Source organism: Panthera pardus, unplaced genomic scaffold, assembly GCF_024362965.1.
Source record: "Panthera pardus isolate Hobbes unplaced genomic scaffold, ASM2436296v1 HiC_scaffold_11, whole genome shotgun sequence".
In the NCBI taxonomy this organism is placed as follows: Eukaryota; Metazoa; Chordata; class Mammalia; order Carnivora; family Felidae; genus Panthera; species Panthera pardus.
The window spans coordinates 64,140,105-64,161,070 of record NW_026526666.1 but is presented as its reverse complement, the minus strand read 5'-3'; the positions used below and the strand labels follow the sequence as shown (position 1 = coordinate 64,161,070).

The window sequence follows — 20,966 nt, the reverse complement described above, 5'->3', positions numbered from 1 at the left end:
CTCCCCCTCCCTCTCCCCCTCCCCTGTCTGCACACACACATACTCTCTCTCTCAAAATAAATAAACATTTAAAAAAAGATAAAGATAAGTTTTCTTCTACCTTGGGTCCCTTCTGAAACAGCTGAGGGACAACATTCTTAAGCTTCTTGATTCTTTGAGAGGATTTGTGAGGCACAACCTTTTTTTCTTTAGAGGGCTTTTTGTCTGTTTGAACTATATTCTGAGGCGTCACTTTTGATATTTCTGAGATCACAGCAAAAGATTTGTCATAGCTTGGGCTTCATCCTTGTACCATTTTTTATAAGCAGTGCCCTGGATTTGATCTTTGCTCAAAGACTGTTACTTAATTTTAGCATCTTTTCCCTCTTTGAGAGGCTTGAACTTTCAATGTCATCAGGTCCTGAATTCTTTTTAACAGCCCTTTCTTCAGTATAGCAGTATAGATTTTTACTATAAATAGCAAGAAGAAATCATGTGGCACCTTCAATATTTTGTTATTATCTGATTTTCACATAACTGCAGATAATAGTGTTACTATAGTGTCAGCAAGCATTGCAGCAAGGATCTCCTTTCCTCTGTTCCTCAGTAAGGTTTTTATCATTTTGTAAACCCTCACCAACAGCATCCTCACAGGATCTGGAGGCTTCTACTAATAGTTTCTTTAAGGCACTTTATTTAGGCTTTCACTAGCAGTTTCCTTAAAACCCACTTCCTTGTTTCAAAGCCATTCATGTATTTTACATTTTTGTTTAGTGTAACCTCAGTTCCAGTATATTAGTCTGCTTGGGTGCCGTAACAAAATACCGTAGATTGGGTGGCTCAAACAACAAAAATTAATTTCTCACAGTTCTGGAGGCTGGGAAGTCCGAGATCAAGGTACAAGATAGATTTTATTCTGAGGCCTCTTGGTTTGTAGGTGGCTGCCCTTCCATGTGTACTCACCTGACCTCTTCTTTTGTGCAGGTGCAAAGAGAGAGAATGAGAATGAGAATGAGAGAGAGAGAGAGAGAGAATGAGACAGAGAGAGAAGGAAACATCTTTCTCTTCTTGAGTATTGTTTTTCTTTTTTCTTTTTCTTTTTTACATTTATTTATTTTTGAGAGACAGAGAGACAGAGCACAAGTGGGGATGGGCAGAGAGAGAAAGAGACAGAATCCGAAGCAGGCTTCAGGCTCTGAGCTGTCAGCACAGAGCCTGACGCGGGGCTCAAACTCACAAACCATGAGATCGTGACCTGAGCCGAAGTTGGACGCTCAACCAACTGAGCCACCCAGGAGCCCCTTAAGAGTATTGTAAGGGCACTAATCTGTCATGGGGACCTCACTCTCATGACCTCACTACCCTAATTACCTCCCAGTAGTCCTGTTTCCAAATACTAGCACATTGGGGTTTAGGGCTTCGACATATGATTTTTGTCAGGGACACAGTCTGTAGCATTTAGGTACTAAAATATGTATTCATTATTTGTTATTGTAAAACAATGAGACTCTGTATTTTAAAAAATAATTTCTTGTTGTTTTCATTCCCATTGTCCTGGCCTTCTTTCATTGTCTTCAGTAAACCAAACTGTTTTCTGCCTCAGAGTCTCATATTCCCTTTGGCTACAGTGCTATTTACTCCATTCTTTCAAGATTGGCTGTCCTCATCCATTAGGTCTTAAAAAAATCCTGTCTCATATCTCCAACACTTTCCAAAGGTATCTCCACTTGGATGTCTATAATAGGCATTTCAACTTTAATAGGTCTAAAACTGAAGTCCTAATTCTTTCTCTGAACTCCCCCCTTTTCCTCTGTTCCTCCTGAAGATTTCCCCTTTCAATACATGCTAACTCCATCTTTCTAGGACATTTGGCCAAAAACCATGGGGCTGTTCTTGAGTCTGCTTGAACTTGACAGTATGAGTATATTGGCAAACCTTTTCACTCATTTCTCAGTAAACATCTCTCACCCTTTCTACCACTTCTACTGTAGTGCAGGTCACCCTAATTTCTCATCTGGATTATAGGAGTCCTGTTTTGGTTTTGGTTTTTTGCCTCTTCTTGTGTATCTCTGCAGTCAGTTCTTTACATTATAGCCAGAGCAGTGTTGTTGTGTTGTTGTTGTTGTTTTTGTGGTTTGTTTGTTTTTTGTTTTTTAATTCAAGAATCGCCATTCAAATCAGTATTTAATTTTATTGACGTGTATGAGACCAAGTGTCCCTTGCTGTCACATGAGTATAGCAAACAGGTATAGTTAAGAAACAACTTTATTTTGAGCAGGGCGAGTGACAACACGGCACTTAACAGCTGTATCCTATATCAGCTATATCAGCACTTAACAGTCTAAACCCTGCTTCAGTGCAGTGTGTTTAAAATATAAGCCAGATGAGTTCACTCCTCTGCTCAAACTCTCCATATGTTCTTATCATACTCAGATTGAAGCTTAGACGTCTTATTGTGGCCTACAAACTTCTGCACCATCTGATCCCCCACCCTCATTAGTGTTCTGACCTCATCTGTTACCATTTTTTCTTTCACCACTCTACTCCAGCCACATTATCCTTTCTGTTTTTGAAAACAGTGAACACATTCCTGCTTGAGGCAGGGCCTTGCTGTTTCCACTTCTGGAATGCTTTACCCTAAGATATCATTGGTGCTAGCTCCTTTATTTCCATCAGGTCTTTGCTTAAAAGTTGTCATCTGCTTCTTTGATCACCCTCTTTCCTGGAACTCCCTATCCTCTGTGTCTCCTCTTGAATTATTTTATATAACACTTATAAAACCTGGCATATATATTTTTTCTTACTGATTGTCTCCTCCAACTAGCATCTAAGTTCCATAAGGCCATCACTTTTGTTTTATTCCCTGTTCATTTCTTGTTACCTAGAACAGTGCCTGGCACAAAGCAGGTATTCTATAATTAATTATTCTCCAAAGAAAGACTGTCCTTGGCCATTCAAATTGAAGCAGGTCCCTCCTATTATTCTCATTCATAGATAGCCCCCAATTGCTTTCCTTCATAGCATCTAGCACTATTTATATTCATATATATATAAACGTGTGTGTGTGTTTGTGTGTGTGTAGTTTTACTTGTTTAATTTTTGTCTTCCTCATTATTTTGTAAACTCCATGAAAGCAGGATCCATGTCTGTTTTGTTTACTTTCAATATATCCAGCCTAGCACAGTGCTTGGCATGTAATCTAGATAGAAGAACGTTGTTGTTTTTTTCCCCTTTCTCTTCTACAGTCCCTACCATATGTAAATAATAAATATTTGTGTGTTTTTTCTTTTAAAGGACATGTTTATTCAGTGTCATGATTAAAAAAACCCTTTGTTGGAATGCTTTACACTTTCCACAGAACAGAAACTAAAATAATCTGTTGTACAGGTCACAAATACAGTCCTCGAGTTTTTTGACCATACACATGAGTATTGTCTAAAACATGTCTTCTTTGTAGCAGCTAAGTCCTGCCACCACTATGCGTGGCTGAGTTCACAAATCTATTGTAACCTGTAGGTTCCCTGTCACTTCTCTGGCTCTTCTCTCCTGCTAAGCTTTGTTTCCTTGCAGTAATTAAAACCTTCTGCCACTGCCATAGCTACTGCTGCTGCTGGAACCGCCATAGCCACCTTGGTTTTGTGGTTTGGCAAAGTGGCCTCCACCACCATATGGGCCAGAGCTTCTGGCTCCAAAATTTCCTCCTTTCATGGGTCCAAAATTTGAAGATTGCTTGTTGTAATTGCCAAAATCATTATAGCTTCCACCACCTCCAGAGTTGCTTCCATCGTTACCAAATCTATTATAGCCATACCCACTGACACCATATCTACCACCACCTTGACTGCCACCGAAGCCACCTCACCCACTGAAGTTTCCTCCGCAGCCAAGTTTGTCATTCCCATCAAAACCACCTCTATGACCACCACTGAAGTTTCCAGAACCACTTCGACCTCTTTGGCTGGAGGAAGCACTAGCCATCTCTTGCTTAGATAAAGCTTTCCTTACTTTACAGTTGTGCCCTTTCACAGTATGGTATTTTTGAATGACAGTCTCTCTTTTTTTTTTTTTTTTTAAATTTTTAACGTTTATTTATTTTTTAGACAGAGAGAGACAGAGCATGAATGGGGGAGGGTCACAGAGAGAAGGAGACACAGAATCTGAAACAGGCTCCAGGCTCTGCGCTGTCAGCACAGAGCCTGACGCGGGGCTGGAACTCACAGACCGCGATATCATGACCTGAGCCAAAGTCAGACGCCTAACCGACTGAGCCACCCAAGCGCCCCTGAATGACAGTCTTGTCTACAGAGTCATGACAGTCAAATGTTACAAAAGAAAAGCCTCTCTTTTTGCCATTGCCTCGGTCAGTTGTGATTTCAATCCCTCCAATTTTCCCATACTATTCAATCTCTTAGATGATGTTCTTCAGTATTTTCTTTAATGCCATTGACAAAAATCTTTTTCACAGTTAAGTGGGCACCAGGTCTTTGAGAATTGTCTCTCGACACAGCCCTCTTTGGTTCTACAACTCTTCCATTCACTTTGTGTGGCCTTGCATTCATGGCTGCATCCACCTTTTCCACAGTGGCATAGGTGACAAACCCAAAGCCTCTGGAGCACTTGGTGTTTGGATCTCTCGTTACCACACAGTCTGTAAGATTTCCACATTGCTCAGAATGGCTCCTCAGACTCTCATTGGTTATTTCAAAGTTCAGACCTCCGATGAAAAGCTTCCGCAGCTGTTCAGGCTCTTTGGGAGACTCTGACTTAGACATGATGGCAGTGCGAGGGGAGACTTTAATGATGCTTACTCAGCAGCATCTGTGTGCAGAAAGGACTCAATAAATACTTGTTGAATGAGTAAATGAATGAATGAATGAATGACTTTCCATACTTATATTATCTTATTCAATTCTCACAACAATCCATTACGGCAGATGTTATTATCCCATTAAGTAAGATGCTGGCTGATGGCCTCAGGATCTTTTATATATATAAAAGATATGTAATATAAAATTTTTTATAATTATATATATATAGTATAATATATAATATATAATTTTGTTGTGTTCATAAAGCATCCATCAGTTGTTTTCTTGAGGTTTTTTTTTTTTTCTTTCAGGAATGGGTATTGAATTTTGTTAAAGGCTTTTTCTAGCCTCTGTTAATTGCACTTAGGTCTATTATTAGAATATTTTATTACTGGATTCCTGGTATTGAACCAACTTTGCGTATCTCGAATGAATGCCAGTTGGTTGTGAGGTATTGACTTTTTTTTAATGTGGGGTTAGATTCTGTCACTATTTTATTTTATATAGTACTTTCAAATCAACATTTGTAAGTGATTTTATGTTAATTTCATACTTGCTTTATAAAAAGAAATAGGAAGCCTCTCCTTACTTTTAATGCTTTGATACACTTTATGGAGCATGGAGATTACCTAATCTTTGTAGGTTTGATAGAATTCCCTGTGAACTCATCTTGGCCTGTTTTTTTTTTGTTTTGTTTTTTGTTTTTTTTTCCTTTTTGGTAGTTGCTTGGTTTCCTTATGTTTAAATATTCTATCTTCACTGAGGTTATTTTGGGTAGTTTATGTATCTCTAGGAAATTATTCATTTCATTTAGATTTCCAAATCTTTGTATTGAAGTCTGAAAAGTAGTCTTTTGCAATTTTACAATTTTTTCTATTTCAATGATATTTCCCTCTTGTTATTTTTTATGTTTGTATATTCATGCTTTGCCCTTTTTTTAAAAAATGTTTATTTATTTTTGAGAGACAGAGTGTGAGCAGGGGAGGGGCAGAGAGAAAGAGAGAGACACAGAATCCGAAGCAGGCTCCGGGCTCTGAGCTACCAGCACAGAGCCCAATGTGGGGCTCGAGCTCACAAACCACGAGATCATGACCTGAGCTGAAGTCAGATGCTTAACTAACTGAGCCATCCAGGCACCCCGTTGCTTTCTCCTTTTTAAAATTAAATTAGGTAGTTGTCTATTTTGTTAATTTTTTTTTTAATTTGAGAGAGAGAGAGAGAGATTGAGAGAGCCTGCATGTGAGCAGGGGAGAGGGGCATAGGGAGAGAGAGAGAGATTCTTAGCAGGCTCTATGCTCATGGCGCCCAATATAGGGCTCCATCCTGCAACCCTGGAATCATGACCTGCGCTGAAATCAAGAGTCAGACGTTCAACTTACTGAGCCACCCAGGTGCCCTTATTTTGTTAAATTTTTCAAAATAACAGGATCTTGATTGATTATGTCTACTCTTTTTATTTTTTCCGCAATTAATTTCTGCTTTTATCTTCTTTGTGCTTTCTTTTGGTTTACTTTGGTTGTTGTTTTTCTAGTTTTTGAGTTGGGAATTTAATTCATTTTCTTTTTTTAATGACAGCTTTATTGAGATATAATTCACATACCATAAAATTCACCCTTTTAAAGTATACAATTCAGTGATTTTTAATATATTCAGAGTTTTGCAACTATTACCACTTTCTAGTTTCAGAACATTTTCATCACTCCAGTCCCACCGAACATTTTCATGACTCTAGTCCCACCAATGGTCACTCCTTCCATTTTTTGGGTGATTCCAGTTGTTACAGTGGTCTTTGCCATGTTGAACTCAAATCTCTCTCCCTATAGTTTCCATCCATGGTCTTGTTTCTGTCTTCTGAGGCTCACAGGAGGTGAACCTCTTTCTATAGCTCTTCAAATATCTGAAACCTGCCAGACCTTGTGCTTAACTTCCTTTTAACTGTTTCTCACTTAACTGTGTAACTGTTCTCATTTGACTTGTTTCATAATTCATCATCACAAGTCTAATTGTGGATACTGGGATCACATGTAAGCATTTATGGTAGTTGCGTCACACTATTAAATCATATTGAACTTGTAGTCAAACAGAACCTCAGGGCATTTCTCATAGTTGCTGCTCCTTTTCCCAGATTGTTTTGGGGATCCAGGAATAGAATTGATCATTTAATTTGAATATATTCTGATCCATCCCATTAATAAGCTTTGTTGAATCTATTTGGATTCAATATTATAGCAGTCCTTCCCACATTCAGGTTTGGTGAACATGCCTTTAATTTTCTAATCCAATTTTTGGTAGACATATTAGCCAGAGCATGGCTGAGGTTAGAGGTTAGCACTAGAGACTTTTCTGCAGGTTAACCTATATTAGCCAATGTTGGTGGTTTCCCAATATGTGTTCTGTGGGACAGTAACCTGATAAGATTCTCTATTTCATGGGTCAGATAAGTTGGGAGATGCTTCAGATTCTTTAACCCCCTTTTGGACAGTCATGATACACATATAATAATAGTAAAGGCTCTGAATGTCTTGCCATAAAGAAACCTGTTTCACTTTGTTTAACCCAGTATTATCTAAACCTATTTGACAGAATCCTCATTTTTTAAAGTAACATCATTGTGCTCCCCCCAAACAAAAACCAAAACCCACAGTATAGTATTTCCTTACCTTGTCCCAAAAGATGTCCTAAAAAATTTAATTGTCTTGCTGATAATCAGATACTATGTTTCATTTGATCTACCAGTCAAACCAATGAAAACAGGTATTAATCTTCTATGGCTTGTTCCTACTGAACCCATATTGGCTGCCACCTGATTATCACTCTTCTTTGTATGAGATCACTAGTGTGGATTCTGCCTTCTTCCTTTTTTATTAGAATTGAGACAAGATTTGCTCAATTATATGTATGTCATTTCTGCTCTGAAGATCATCCTCCTGACAGAGATGATAGAGATGAAACAGAAATGGGGGCTCTTCATTTTCCTGTGCCATCATCTATTAACATAACATTATCAGCTGCTGTCAGTGTTCCTTTTCCTTCCTTGGCCTTTCTGGCTCTCAAGCAGGATTCAAAACCTATCTTATGCTGCTTTGTCTTTTTTAAAGTAGTAAAAATTTTTTGCGTATTTAACTTCCTTAATACTTGCTTTCGTTTTTCTGACACTAATCTTTAAATTTTCTGTTAAAGAATTTAAAAACATACATATTTCTTGTTAGGCTATAACTTTTCTTTTTTTTTAAACTTTAAAACATATTTATTTATTTATTTTTGAGTGAGAGAGAGCATGAGCGGGGAAGGAACAGAGAGAGGGAGACAGAGAATCCCAAGCAGGCTCCGAACTGTCAGCACAGAGCCTGATGTGGGGCTCAAGCTCACAAACTATGAGATCAAAACCAAGAGTCATATGCTTAACCAACTGAGCCACCCAGGTACCCCTAGGTTATAACTTTTCTAAAGACTCTTCTGCCTATTCATAAGGAAGGAGAAGGATCAGGTCCTGGAGGGTGTGGGTTGTAAAATTCACTTAGCCCAGGGGCATTGGGATACTTTGGCAAACTCCTTAAAAAATTGCTGGCAGTGCTTTCCTGCCCTATATCCACTGTGAATCCCAGGCTGTATATTCTGGTTTTTGAAACTGGACTCTTATTTATACTAGATAGAATTAACCAGTTTGAACTATTTTCATATTCAGTGCTTTTCATATTCATATTCATGTGCTTATTAGTGGATTCAATTCATTAAATATACACAAGTTTAATTAAATATTTATGTGAGGGATCAGTTGTTGACATGATCAATATTGACAATCTGTGCAAGGGAAAATGCAGAAATATTTGGCAGGACACTGTGTACCATTGCAACATTTAATAAGCAATATGAAAGCACTTACTTGTTTTCTCTACAGGAACAAAGGTTGAACATTTTGCAAAAATTGGATGGAAAAATCATAAACATTCAGTTAATAACCCGTAAGTATTTCAGAAATATGAAATTGTAAAAATCTGAGTTATCCTGCTATGTAATATACAACTTTATACTTAAAAAGTAAAGGGGAAGACCTCAAAGATATTAACTAGAATGTTTTATTATTTTTCTTATAAAAGGCCTGTACCCAGGTAAACTTTTAACTACAGTTTTAGCTTTGGGTTTGTTTACATTTAGAATGTCATTTATTTAAGCTTAAGAAAGAATGTGAATGATTGCTGATAAAGTTTTAGTGAATTTTCATTGCTTATATGATATAATAGAAACTCCTTCATATGAGATAATAAGCTTGTTATAATTTGGCCCACTCTACCTTGCCTGTCTTATTTCCTACTACTTTCTGGTTATTTACAGTCTCTAGCTTCACCAGATCACTTGTTTTTTCCCAAGTGTAGTATACAGTACTCACTTCTGTGTTTTTACTTAGGCTGTTAACTCTCCCTGGAATATCCTTTTGTCTTTCTTTTGTTTGGTGAATATCTATTTACCCATCAAGCCCCAACCCAAATGTCATTCCTTCTCTAAACACCTTCTTAAAGCTTCCTGGGCATAATTTTTTTTTTCTCATGAGTTTCATTGCACTGTCTGTATACCTCTATTATAACACATCACCCTATCCCACTTAGTTATTTATAAGTCTTTTCTTTGATCATGATGGTCCTTGAGCAGAGATTCTGTCTTATCTTGTATCGTCAGCATCTAGCAGGGTACTGGAACATAGTATATGTTCAATAAAACTTTGCTGTTACTGAATAGTAGAGTTGGTATATGTGCTGCCGAAGCAAGCACCTGTATAGTAGAGTTTGAATAAGTAGTCTTAAGCCCATGAAGATGATCTAGAGCAAATTCTTTGTCCTTAGAACTTGGAGAACCATGCAAATATCCTTTTTATTTCCTAAGTAGTAAGGAACTATACCAATACATTGAGGAATTGACAACACTGCAGTTTCTTGGCTTTGAGGCTTCAAGGAGTAGCTCTTAACTTTCTCTAGAGAATCAAAGTCTTTCTCTTACTTAACACCCTGCCTAACCAGGCATCAATTATCCACTCATTATGGCATTCTTCTAAAGGGAATTCATTCACTCAACAAATATGTATTCAGCGGCCTACTGTGTGCAACACACCTTTAGCTGCTAGTGATACAGCAGTGAACAAGATAGATAAGTTCCTTGTCCCCAGTGGCCTTCCATTTCATATTGTAAGTTCTCAATTATGTTGAATAGGCAAATGTTATTTCTGGATGTCAGTTTCATCATGTAAAACTCTTTGAAACAGCCAAGAATAGCCTTCTAGGTTTTGCTCAGAAATTTCAGATGCCAACTTCTTGCACTAGGTTTTCCTTGGCTAGGAAAGAAAGAGAATCCTGTGTTTGCTCACTAGTTGTTATAGATACCCGCTTACATATTTCTAAGAAGGTTGAATTATAAAACTCTTCTCAAGTGTTTCCTCACAAATTATAAGAATACTTAAAGGCAGTGAGAATCTGTGATAAGTAGTGTCGAATTAGGGATAGTTCATGCCACTTGAGCCCTCAGACCTGTGTCTATAACTTACTCCTAGTTGTCTCTACTTAGATGCTTCATAAGTGCCTCAGAGTCAACATGGCCATACAGAATTGATCATTTTTTCTCAACCCTATTTTTACTTTAGTATTCTTCATGAATGACATCAATATATACCTAATAATAGAAAACCAGAAGTCATTCTTAACTCTGCTTTCTTCCTCAGTGTCCCATATGAATTGCAGATGAGTTGAGGATGAACGGAATGCTGCGTCCTTACTGTCTCTTGAACTCATCCCTTCTTTCTGTCTTTAACTTCCAATTCCCTACTCTAGGCCCTTAGCATTTCTTGCCTTAATTATTGCTCTCATCTCTTAGTTTAGTTGCTTTTGATAATGCCCTTTACCATCCCTTTTGTGTACCATAGCCTTCTTGTTTAAATACAAGTCTGATTGTTACACTCCAGCTTAATATCCTTTAATAGTTCCTCAATGTTTTTAGTGTAAAATGTAAATACCATACACTGGCCTTTCATGAGCTGATCTTTGTTTATTTCTCTTGCTCCATCTTTGTCACCTTGTGACTACATTTCCTCCCAAACTTCATACCCTAGCTTCAGTGAGCTACTTTAACTCAAGAGGCTTTGTGTATCCTGATTCTTTTGCCAGTATAATTCTCTGTCTCCTCCTTCCTCTTATTTGCTAACCCCAGAGGGAAAGCTCCCTCTGGTATCTGGGTCTGATGCTCATCCTGTGTGCTTTCGTGGCACTCTGTATAACATTTCTGTCGTGGTATTTATCATATTGTATTTATTTGCCAGAGATTCATACTGAGTTCCTTGAGGGTAAGGACTATGCCCATGTCCCACATGCCTACCACAGGATCTGGCACAAATTAGGTGTTTTATGGAAGTTGGTGATGATCAAAGTTAACTTTAGAAGAAAAGGTACAGATACTAGTATGCAGATCTAAGTTACATGGGCTTTATTTCTAAACATTTGAATTGCTGTTCATTTCCATACCAGTTGAAGTTTGCTTATAGACTTTCCTTTGTGGTGTCTACTGCTTCTGCTATTTTTGCCAGAGCAGTTTCTGAAATCATCTCATTTTATTGTTAGAGGAGCCAAAGGGGATAAAAATAAGTTTCTTCTTTGCAGTGGTTAAGTTTCTTTTTCACAGAAAGGAAATGTGCTTTGAAGTATGCAGATAATTTATTATAGGTTTTCTACATTTACTTAAGAACTCCATTAGCCTTCATTAAAAGTAATTGTATAATATCATCCCCACAAAAGGCTGAATTGCAAGTAATTTTGTTTTGCTCTTAAGGAACTAGTATTTAATAATTCTCTAGGTGGTGGTGGTGGTGGTGGTGGTATTACATTTTAACCCCCAACTGATCTGGCACCAACTGGGTATACTGCAATTCAATTCTGGCACTAACCACCCGAGTTGATGCAGACCCCAGGAATTAAGAACTTAGTCCTCTGCAAGACTGCCCTCACTTAAGATGCCAGCCACAAGTAGGGTCTCCAGGCCACCTGTACTTCTGACCAACTGACTATAAATACAGGGGTTTCCATGACCTCTCAGGTTTGATAATTCATTAGAGTTCCTCACAGAATTCAGGAAAGTGCTATACTTATGATTACAGTATTATTATAAAGTATACAGCTCAGGAACAGCCAAATAAAGAGGCACATAAGGCAAAGTCTGAGAGGGTTCCTAAAGCAGAGCTTCTGTACCTTCTCCCCATGGAGTCAGGACACATTACCCTCCTGGTATATGAAGGTACTCACCACCAGGAAGCTTCAGCAAGCTTCAGTGTCCAGAGTGTTTACTGGGGCTTTATGCAGATGTACTTGATTAAATCATTGACACAAGATTGAACTCAATCTCCTGCCCCTCCCTTCTCCTTAGGGGTCAAACTGGCTCAAAAGTCCTAACCCCTATATTCACACAGTTGGTGTTTCTGGTGACCAGCCCCCTCCCCCCATACAGTTAACAGGGAGCCCACTGTAAGTCACCATATTAGCATAACAAAGACACTCCTGTCACTCAGGAAATTGCACAGGTTTTAGAAGCTCCATGCTAGGAAGCCAGGATGAAGATTAAACACATTTTTATTTTACAACATATTGTATTTTGGAGTTCAGATTTTTAAAAAATTCAGTTCAAACAACTTACTTATTAAAGGTTGAAACTTCAAGCTGTATTACAAAGCTGTAGTCATCAACACAGTATGGTACTGGCACAAGAACAGACACATAGATCAGTGGAACAGAATAGAGAACCCAGAAATGGACCCACAAACTTATGGCCAACTATCTTTGACAAAGCAGGAAAGAATACCCAATGGAAAAAAGACAGTATCTTCAGCAAATGGTGTTGGGAAAAGTGGACAGCGACATGCAGAATGAACCTGGACCACTTTCTTATACCATACACAAAAATAAACTCAAAATGGATGAAAGACCTAAACGTAAGACAGGAAGTCATCAAAATCTTAGAGGGGAAAGTAGGTAACAACCTCTTTGACCTCAGCCACAGCAACTTCTTACTTGACATGTCTCCAGAGGCAAGAGAAATAAAAGCAAAAATGAACTATTGGGACCTCATCAGGATAAAAAGCTTCTGCACAGCGAAGGAAACAATCAACAAAACTCAAAGGCAACCAACAGAATGGGAAAAGATATTTGCAAATGACATATCAGATAAAGGGTTAGTATCCAAAATCTATAAAGAACTTATCAAACTCCACACCCAAAAAACAAATAATCCAGAAAAGGAATGGGCAAAAGACATGAATAGACACTTTTCCAAAGAAGACGTCCAGATGGCTAAGAGACACATGCAAACATGCTCAACATCACTCATCATCAGGGAAATACAAATCAAAACCACAATGAGATACCACCTCACACCTGTCAGAATGACAAAAATTAACAACTCAGGCAACAACAGATGTTGATGAAGATGCAGAGAAAGAGGATCTCTTTTGCACTGCTGGTGGGAAAGCAAACTGGTGCGGCCACTCTGGAACACAGTATGAAGGTTCCTCAAAAAATTAAAAATAGAACTACCCTATGACCCAGCAATTGCACTAAGTATTTATCCGAAGGAAAGACGAGTGCTGGTCCAAAGGGGCACATGCACCCCAATGTGTATAGCAGCACTATCAACAATAGCCAAAGTATGGAAAGAGCCCAAATGTCCATCAATGGATGAATGGATAAAGATGTGGTATATATATACAATGGATTTGGCGATCAAAAAGAATGAAATCTTGCCATTTGTAACAATGTGGATGGAACTAGAGTGTATTATGCTAAGCGAAATAAGTCAGTCAGAGAAAGACAAATATCCTATGATTTCACTCATGTGTGGAATTTAAGATACAAAACAGATGAACATAAGGGAAGGGAAGCAAAAATGTTATAAAAACAGAGAAGGGAGACAAGCCATAAGAGACTCTTAAATACAGAGAACAAACTGAGGGTTGCTGGCAGGGGGTTGGGTCGGGGGAAGGGCTAAAGGGGTGAGGGGCATTAAGGAGGACACTTGTTGGGATGAGCACTGGGTGTTACATGTAAATGATGAATCATTAAATTCTATTCCTGAATGTATTATTACACTATATGTTAACTAACTTGGATTTAAGTTAAAAATAAATAAAAATTAAAATATAAAAGAAAATCTTATATTAATAGAACAGTCAAAATATATTAAATGAAGATGCCGATAGTATTAGCAGTTTTAGTGTAGCGCTTATTATATTACTCATAATAACCATAATAAAAAGTTAATATTTATTGAAAAAAAAAGGTTGAAACTCTTCATAAAAGCCTATCTTTTGTTTGTAAAAATAATATTTACATATTATTCTTTGACTTCTGGATCAGAACATTTTCAACAAAAATTAAAACTGCTACTTCGTATTCTGTAACTACTTATTTTGTATTTAGGAATTCCCAGTTCCAAAAGGAATACAGTTTAGACGAAGTGATGAAATCTCGAGAAATTTTTGATTATTTGACTATCTTACAATGTTGGTAAGAAAACCACATTTTAATATTTAATAGAAGTAACTGCTCCATCTGGGTATATCTGTAACTGTATCTGCTTGCATAGAGCTCCTACTAATGGAGTCCTCACTCTGGCGTGCCCTTACTTCCTATTCCTTTTTTTTTTTTTTTTTTTTTTGAGAGCGAGAGAGAGAGTGAGAACGTGCACATGTAGGAGCAGAGGGAGAGAGAAAGAGAGAATCTTAAGCAGGTTCCACGTTCAGCACTGAGCCTGAGCTCAGCATAGAGCCTGAAGTGGGGCTTGAAGTGGGGCTCAGTCCCACGATCGTGAGATCATGACTTGAGCTGAAATCAAGAGTCAGATGCTTAACTGACTGAGCCACCCAGGGGCCCCTTTACTTCCTATTCCTATCTGGAAACAGACTGTCTTTTCTCTTGGAAAATTATGTACTTCATTTCCTTCATTCTTGAGCTCTACCTACTTTTTAAAAATTGTATTTTATTCATTTAAATGTGGCTTAGGAGGCCAGTAGAGTCCAGAGTTTCTCCCTTGAGCATTTTGTTTTCTCTACTGTATGCTTCTATCTTAGGAAATGTTACTCAGTTATAGCAGCTAAGAGTAAACATAAAATAGGAAAAATGAAAACAAGAAAAAAATAGCTCTAATAATAATAATAGTTGCATCTTGAAAATTGCTTGACAATATCTGTTTCCCAGAAGGTTGAATTGGTACTGTATAGCTCCTGCTTATCACCTGGAAGACCCTGGTAGTATGCAATTGAACAAATGGGGTCAGCTTTTATCTGTTGCAATATGAAGGTCTGCCCATTTATAAAGTCCAGCTGAACTCAGAGAAGTCTTCTTGTGTTTGCCACTTTCCTTCACAGCTTTGCTATAAGGAAAAAATCTATTTTGAGGAGATCTCTTAACTAAACCCCACCTTCTGGTTTGGACTTTCTGGTATTTCCTATTCTCTCCTTTCCAAGTTTCAAAAGGATTCCAAGACTGATTATTTGGAGATAACAATGTTAGAGCTAGTTAGGCCCATGGTAGATTTTTATTGTACTATAATAGGAAAAACCTTGTTGACTCCTCAGAAGTCACCAGAAGATGCCTTATGCATCTGCAAAGGTAAATTCAGGATTCTTTGCATTAAGAATGTTTTGGGAGAGACCCTTACAGACCAAGCAGTGGCTGATAGTGTTTAAATTCTTGATAGAGATTCAGTTCTCAGGTGGGAAGCATGTATAATTTTTAACTGTAGATTTCACAAAGAAGACAGTGCAATGACCAGCAAGCATAATCAGCTTTTCTTTCCACATAGAAAGAACTGTTGGTCTGAAATCCTAAGGTAGAGGTGCACTGGGTGTAAATGATTATTTTTACCTCCTCTTAGTCCCACTTCAGATGGTGCTGCAGCGGCAGTTTTGGCTAGTGAAACATTTGTCCAGAAATATGGCCTAAAATCCAAAGCTGTGGAAATTGTGGCACAAGAGATGGTAACTGATTTTCCAAGCTCATTTGAAGAAAAAAGCATTATTAAAATGGTATGTCTGAGATTCTATTTTATTTATCAATCGAGGGCTTTCTGTTTTAAAATTTCAAGGTGACCTCATGTTGTCATTAGCTCTGGAAGTTATTTACTTGAAAAAAATCAGTCCAGAATATTTAATATTATAATCCATCCTTAAGAATCTGTTAAGGGAAAATAACTGATGAGAACATATGCTTCTTGTGATAGAGCCATAAATGCACTTTTAATTAACTAGATATACTATTTTGGTGGGGTTGTTTTTTTGTGTTTTTTTTTTTTTTTTTTTTTTGAGTTGACTGGATATGCCCAGAACTCCTTTCTTACAGAGTTAAGGGGAAGACAAGGATATTTTCAGGGAACTTTCTTGACCTTAGCACTTTAAAAATCTTGATTAAAGATTGAGTAAATGTGGAAGAAGTTAAAAAATGACAATTCAGACCTAGAGTTAGTTGAATATTTGAAGATATACACATACATATTTAAAAATGTACCCGTGCACGTATACACAAATGTATAACAATGATAAGGTAATTAGAGTTTACAAAATGATTTTACAGCAATGCTTTGAATTTGAAAATGTCTCAATAACTTGCCCAAGATCACAAAGCTGGGATGTGGTTGAGGTGGAACTTCTCAGGTTTTCTGTGTAATACATTTACACCACAATTTTATAACTTGGAGAGTTTGCTTGTTATTGTCTGAGACCAAAGGGGTGTTAAGAGCATGGGTTTGGAAAAATGTTATCCTATATGATTTTTTAGAAGAAGATTGTTTGTTTTCACATAGAAATTCCTTATATTTTTAGTGTATCTGAATCATAATGATCTATTGCTCAATCTCTTCAAACTATTTACCACAACAACACATTGTGGTTTGACTGAGTTTTTATAACTGTGCAAGATATGGCCTAAGGAATTTTAAGTCCTTTTTATATATTTATTTAAAATTCTGTTTGTTTTTTTTTTCGGGCACCTGGGTGGCACAGCATCCAACTTTGGCTCAGGTCATGATCTCACAGTTCATGAGTTTGAGTCCTGCGTCGGGCTCTGTGCTGACAGCTTAGAGCCTGGAGCCTGCTTTGGATTCTGTGTCTCCCTTTCTCTCTGCCCCTCCCCTGCTTGCACTCTGTTTCTCTTTCTCTCAAACATAAATAAACATTTTTTTAAATTCTGTTTTTTTTCTTATATTTTTTTAAGTTTATTTATTTATTTTGAGAGAGAGAGTGAGAGAGAGCAGGGGAGGGGCAGAGAGGGAGAGACAGAATCCCAAACAGGCTCCATGCTCTTGGTGAGGAGCCCTGATGTGGGGCTCGAACTCACAAATCATGAGATCATGTCCTGAGCCAAGATCAAGAGTTGGATGCTTAACTGACTGAGCCACCCAGGTGCCCCTAAAATTCTGTTTTTTATACTATACAATTTAATATGTACATTCTCCATCCTGAATATTCTTTTATTTAGACTTTCTATGTAATAGAGAATCATTCTAAGATTTGATTATTAATCTCAACTGAGATTTTAATTTGTATAGTCAATTTTCAACTGTAAAGGTTATACATGTTAATCTCTCAGAAATCTTATATAAAAGTCCCAGTTTTGATGCCCTTAACTTACTTATATGTGGTTTTGGTTTTAGGTTGGCTTTGATATGAGCAAAGAAGCTGCTAGAAAGTGCTATGAGAAATCTGGCCTGAGACCAAGTGATATTGATGTCATAGAACTTCATGATTGCTTTTCTGTCAATGAACTCCTTACTTATGAAGCACTGGGACTCTGTCCAGAAGGTAATATCTTTGGTGAGATGCAGATTAACTTAGTAAAGTCACTGAGAACATTTCAGTTTTGCCATTAAAAAAAGGAATTCACTAATTGCCTTTCCTTTCATGTTGACTCTGCCATACTGTGCAAAGTAAATGTAAGCTATCCCAATACTGGACTTTTTAGAGCATGTAGTCTTGGATATTACCACCACTGAGGTAATAGGTTATACAAATAATTTGTATTATGTGTATCAGAGGAACTTAGAATGAACTGTTAAGTAAAAAAAAAAAAAAAAAAAAAAAAAGGATAAACATTACATACGTACTTCCAAATATTTCATATTGTATTTTTTTTTTTTCCCAGAGAGGGAGCATGAGCTGGGGGAGAGGGGTAGAGGGAGAGAGAGAGAGTATCTTAAGCAGGCAACACGGTCAGTGTAGAGCTGGACATGGGGCTGGAGCCCATTACCCTGGGATCATAACCTCAGCCGAAATCAAGAGTTGGGCACCTCAACTGACTGACCCACCCAGGTGCCCCTTGGTTTTTTTTTTTTAAGTTTATTTATTTATTTTGAGCGAGAGCGTGCCCATGCATGAGAGCTGGGAAGGGGCAGAGAGGGAGGGAGAGAGAGAATCGCAAGCAGGCTCTATGCTAATGTGGAGACCAGTGCAGGGCTTGATCCCACGAACTCTGAGATTCTGACTTGAGCCGAGATCAAGAGTTGGATGCTTAACTGACTAAGCCACCCACGTGCCCCCATATTGTGTTTGAATAAAGACTTGCAGAAAGGAAAATGCGAAAACTAGTTGGTGAGATCTGGAGGATTTTTTTTCTTTTCTTTTATAAAAAGGTTGTATTATTTTTCATTACCATAAGCAGTGTATGAGAGTTTGAGTTGCTTCACATCCTCACCAATATTGATATGGTCAGTTTTAAATGTTTTAGCCACTCAAAAGAGTATGTGATGTCCTGCAGCATTCAGATAAGAAAAAGAAATAAACGGCATCCAGATTGGTAAGGAAGAAGTAAAACTGTCACTATTTGCAAATGACATGATGCTATATATAGAAGACTCTAAAGACTCCACTAAAAAAACTATTAGAACTAATAAGTAAACTCAAGAAAGTTGCATGATACAAAATGAGCATACAGAGATCTCTTGCATTTCTATACACTAATAATGAAGTAGCAGAAAGAGAAATTAGGGAAACAATTCCATTTACAATTATACCAAAAAGAATAAAGCACCTAGGAATAAATTTAACCAAGGAGGTGAAAGTGTTTTATACTCTGAAAATTATAAGACATAGAGGAAAGAAACTGAAGATGACACAAACAAATAAAGAGATATACCATGCTTATGGATTGGAAGAATGAATATTGTGAAAATATCCATAAGAATATTCCCAGAGGAATCTATAGATTCAATGTAATCCCTATTAAGATACCAATAGTATCTTTCATAGAACTAGAACAGATACTTCATTTTTTTTAATGTTTATTTTTATTTTTGAGAGAGAGAGAGAGCACAAGGTGGGAAGGGACAGAGAAAGAGGGACAGAGGGTCCAAAGCAGGCTTCTTGCTGACAGTGTCAAGCCCAATGTGGGGCCTGAACTCACGAACCTCGAGATCATGACCTGAGCTGAAGTCAGACGCTCAACCAACTGAGCCACCAAGGTGTACCTAGAACAGATCATTCTAAAATTTGTATAGAACTATAAAGGGCCTCAAATAGCCAAAGCAATCTTGAGAAAGAAGAATAATAGCTGGAGGTATCCCAATCTCTGATTTCAAGATATACTACAAAACTGTAGTAATCAAAACGGCATGACACTGGCATAAAAATAGGCACATAGATCACTGGAAGAGGAGAGCCCAGAAATAAACCCACTTCTTGTATGGTCAATTAATCTACAACTAAGGAGGCAAGAATATACAATGGGAAAAGAGTCTCTTCAGTAAATAGTGCTAGGAAAACTGGACAGCTACATTAGACCACTTTCTTACACCATACACAAAAATAAACTCAAAATGGATTAAAGACCTAAAGTTCAGACCTGAAACCATAAAACTTTTAAAACATAGGTGGTAATCTCTTGGACACATTAACCTTAGCAACATTTTATTTTTTTTTATAAATTTTTTTTTTTAACGTTTATTTATTTTTGAGACAGAGCATGAACGGGGGAGGGGCAGAGAGAGAGGGAGACATAGAATCTGAAGCAGGCTCCAGGCTCTGAGCCATCAGCCCAGAGCCTGACGCGGGGCTCAAACTCACGGACCACGATCGTGTCCTGAGTTGAAGTCGGACGCTTAACCGCTTAACCGACTGAGCCACCCAGGTGCCCAAACCTTAGCAACATTTTAATGGATATGTCTCCTCAGGCAAGGGAAACAAAAGCCACAATAAACTTTTGGGACTACACCAAAATAAAAAGCTTTTACACAGCAAAGGAAGCTATCAACAAAACAAAAAGGCAACTTCCTGAATGGGAGAAGATATTTGCAAATGATGTATCTGATAATGAGTTAATGTCCAACATATATAAAGAATTTATACAAGTCAACATGAAAAAACCCAAATAATCTGATTAAAAAGTGGGTAGAGGACCTGAATAGGCATTTTTCCAGAGAAGACATACAGATGGCCAACAGACACATGAAAAAGATTGTGAACATCACTCGTCATCAGAGAAATGCATATCAAAGCCGCAATGAGATACCACTTCACATCAGTCACAATACCGAATATCAAAAAGACAAGAAATAAGTGTTGGCAAGGATGTAGAGAAAAGAGAACACTTATGCGCAGTTGATGGGAATATAAATTGTTATAATCACTGTGGAGAACAGTATGGAAGTTCCTCGGAAAATTTAAAAAAATGCACCTGGGTGCTTCAGTTGTTAAGCATCTGACTTCAGCTCAGGTCATGATCTCACAGTTTATGAGTTTGAGTCCCACATTGGGTGAGCTTGAGCCCCGCATTGGGTGAGCACTAGCCATGCTTTGGGTGAACAGGAGCCCTGCTTTGAGTGAGCCCCGCTTCTCTCTCTCTCTCTCTTTCTTCCCTTTCTCCCTCTCTCTGCCCCTCCTGGGATTCTCTCTCGCGCGCTCTCTCTCTCTGCCTCTTGTTCACTTGTGCCCTCTCTCTCTCTCTCTCTCAAAAATAAATAAATAAAAAATAGAAACATCATGCAATCCAGTAACCCACTACTAGGTATTTACCCAAAGAAAGCAAAAACACTAATTTGAAAAGATATATGCACCCCTATGTTTATTGCAGCATTATTTACCACAGCCACAATATTGGAGCAACCCAAGTGTCCATCAGTAGATGACTGGATAAAGATGGGGTGTGTGTGTGTGTGTGTGTGTGTGTG

General features: G+C 37.8%; 1 protein-coding gene and 1 pseudogene across 1 annotated transcript in view; one reads left to right on the top strand and one right to left on the bottom strand.

Annotated features, from left to right (window-relative positions):
* The window catches only part of SCP2 (sterol carrier protein 2), a 125,538-nt gene that overhangs the window by 31,185 nt on the left and 73,387 nt on the right, over nucleotides 1–20,966 (top strand). The window contains 4 exon segments of the mRNA XM_053895251.1: nucleotides 8,686–8,749; nucleotides 14,231–14,317; nucleotides 15,687–15,837; nucleotides 17,460–17,607. Coding sequence (XP_053751226.1) covers nucleotides 8,686–8,749; nucleotides 14,231–14,317; nucleotides 15,687–15,837; nucleotides 17,460–17,607 — 450 coding nt within the window.
* LOC109266865 (heterogeneous nuclear ribonucleoprotein A1-like) lies at nucleotides 3,317–4,764 on the bottom strand (annotated as a pseudogene).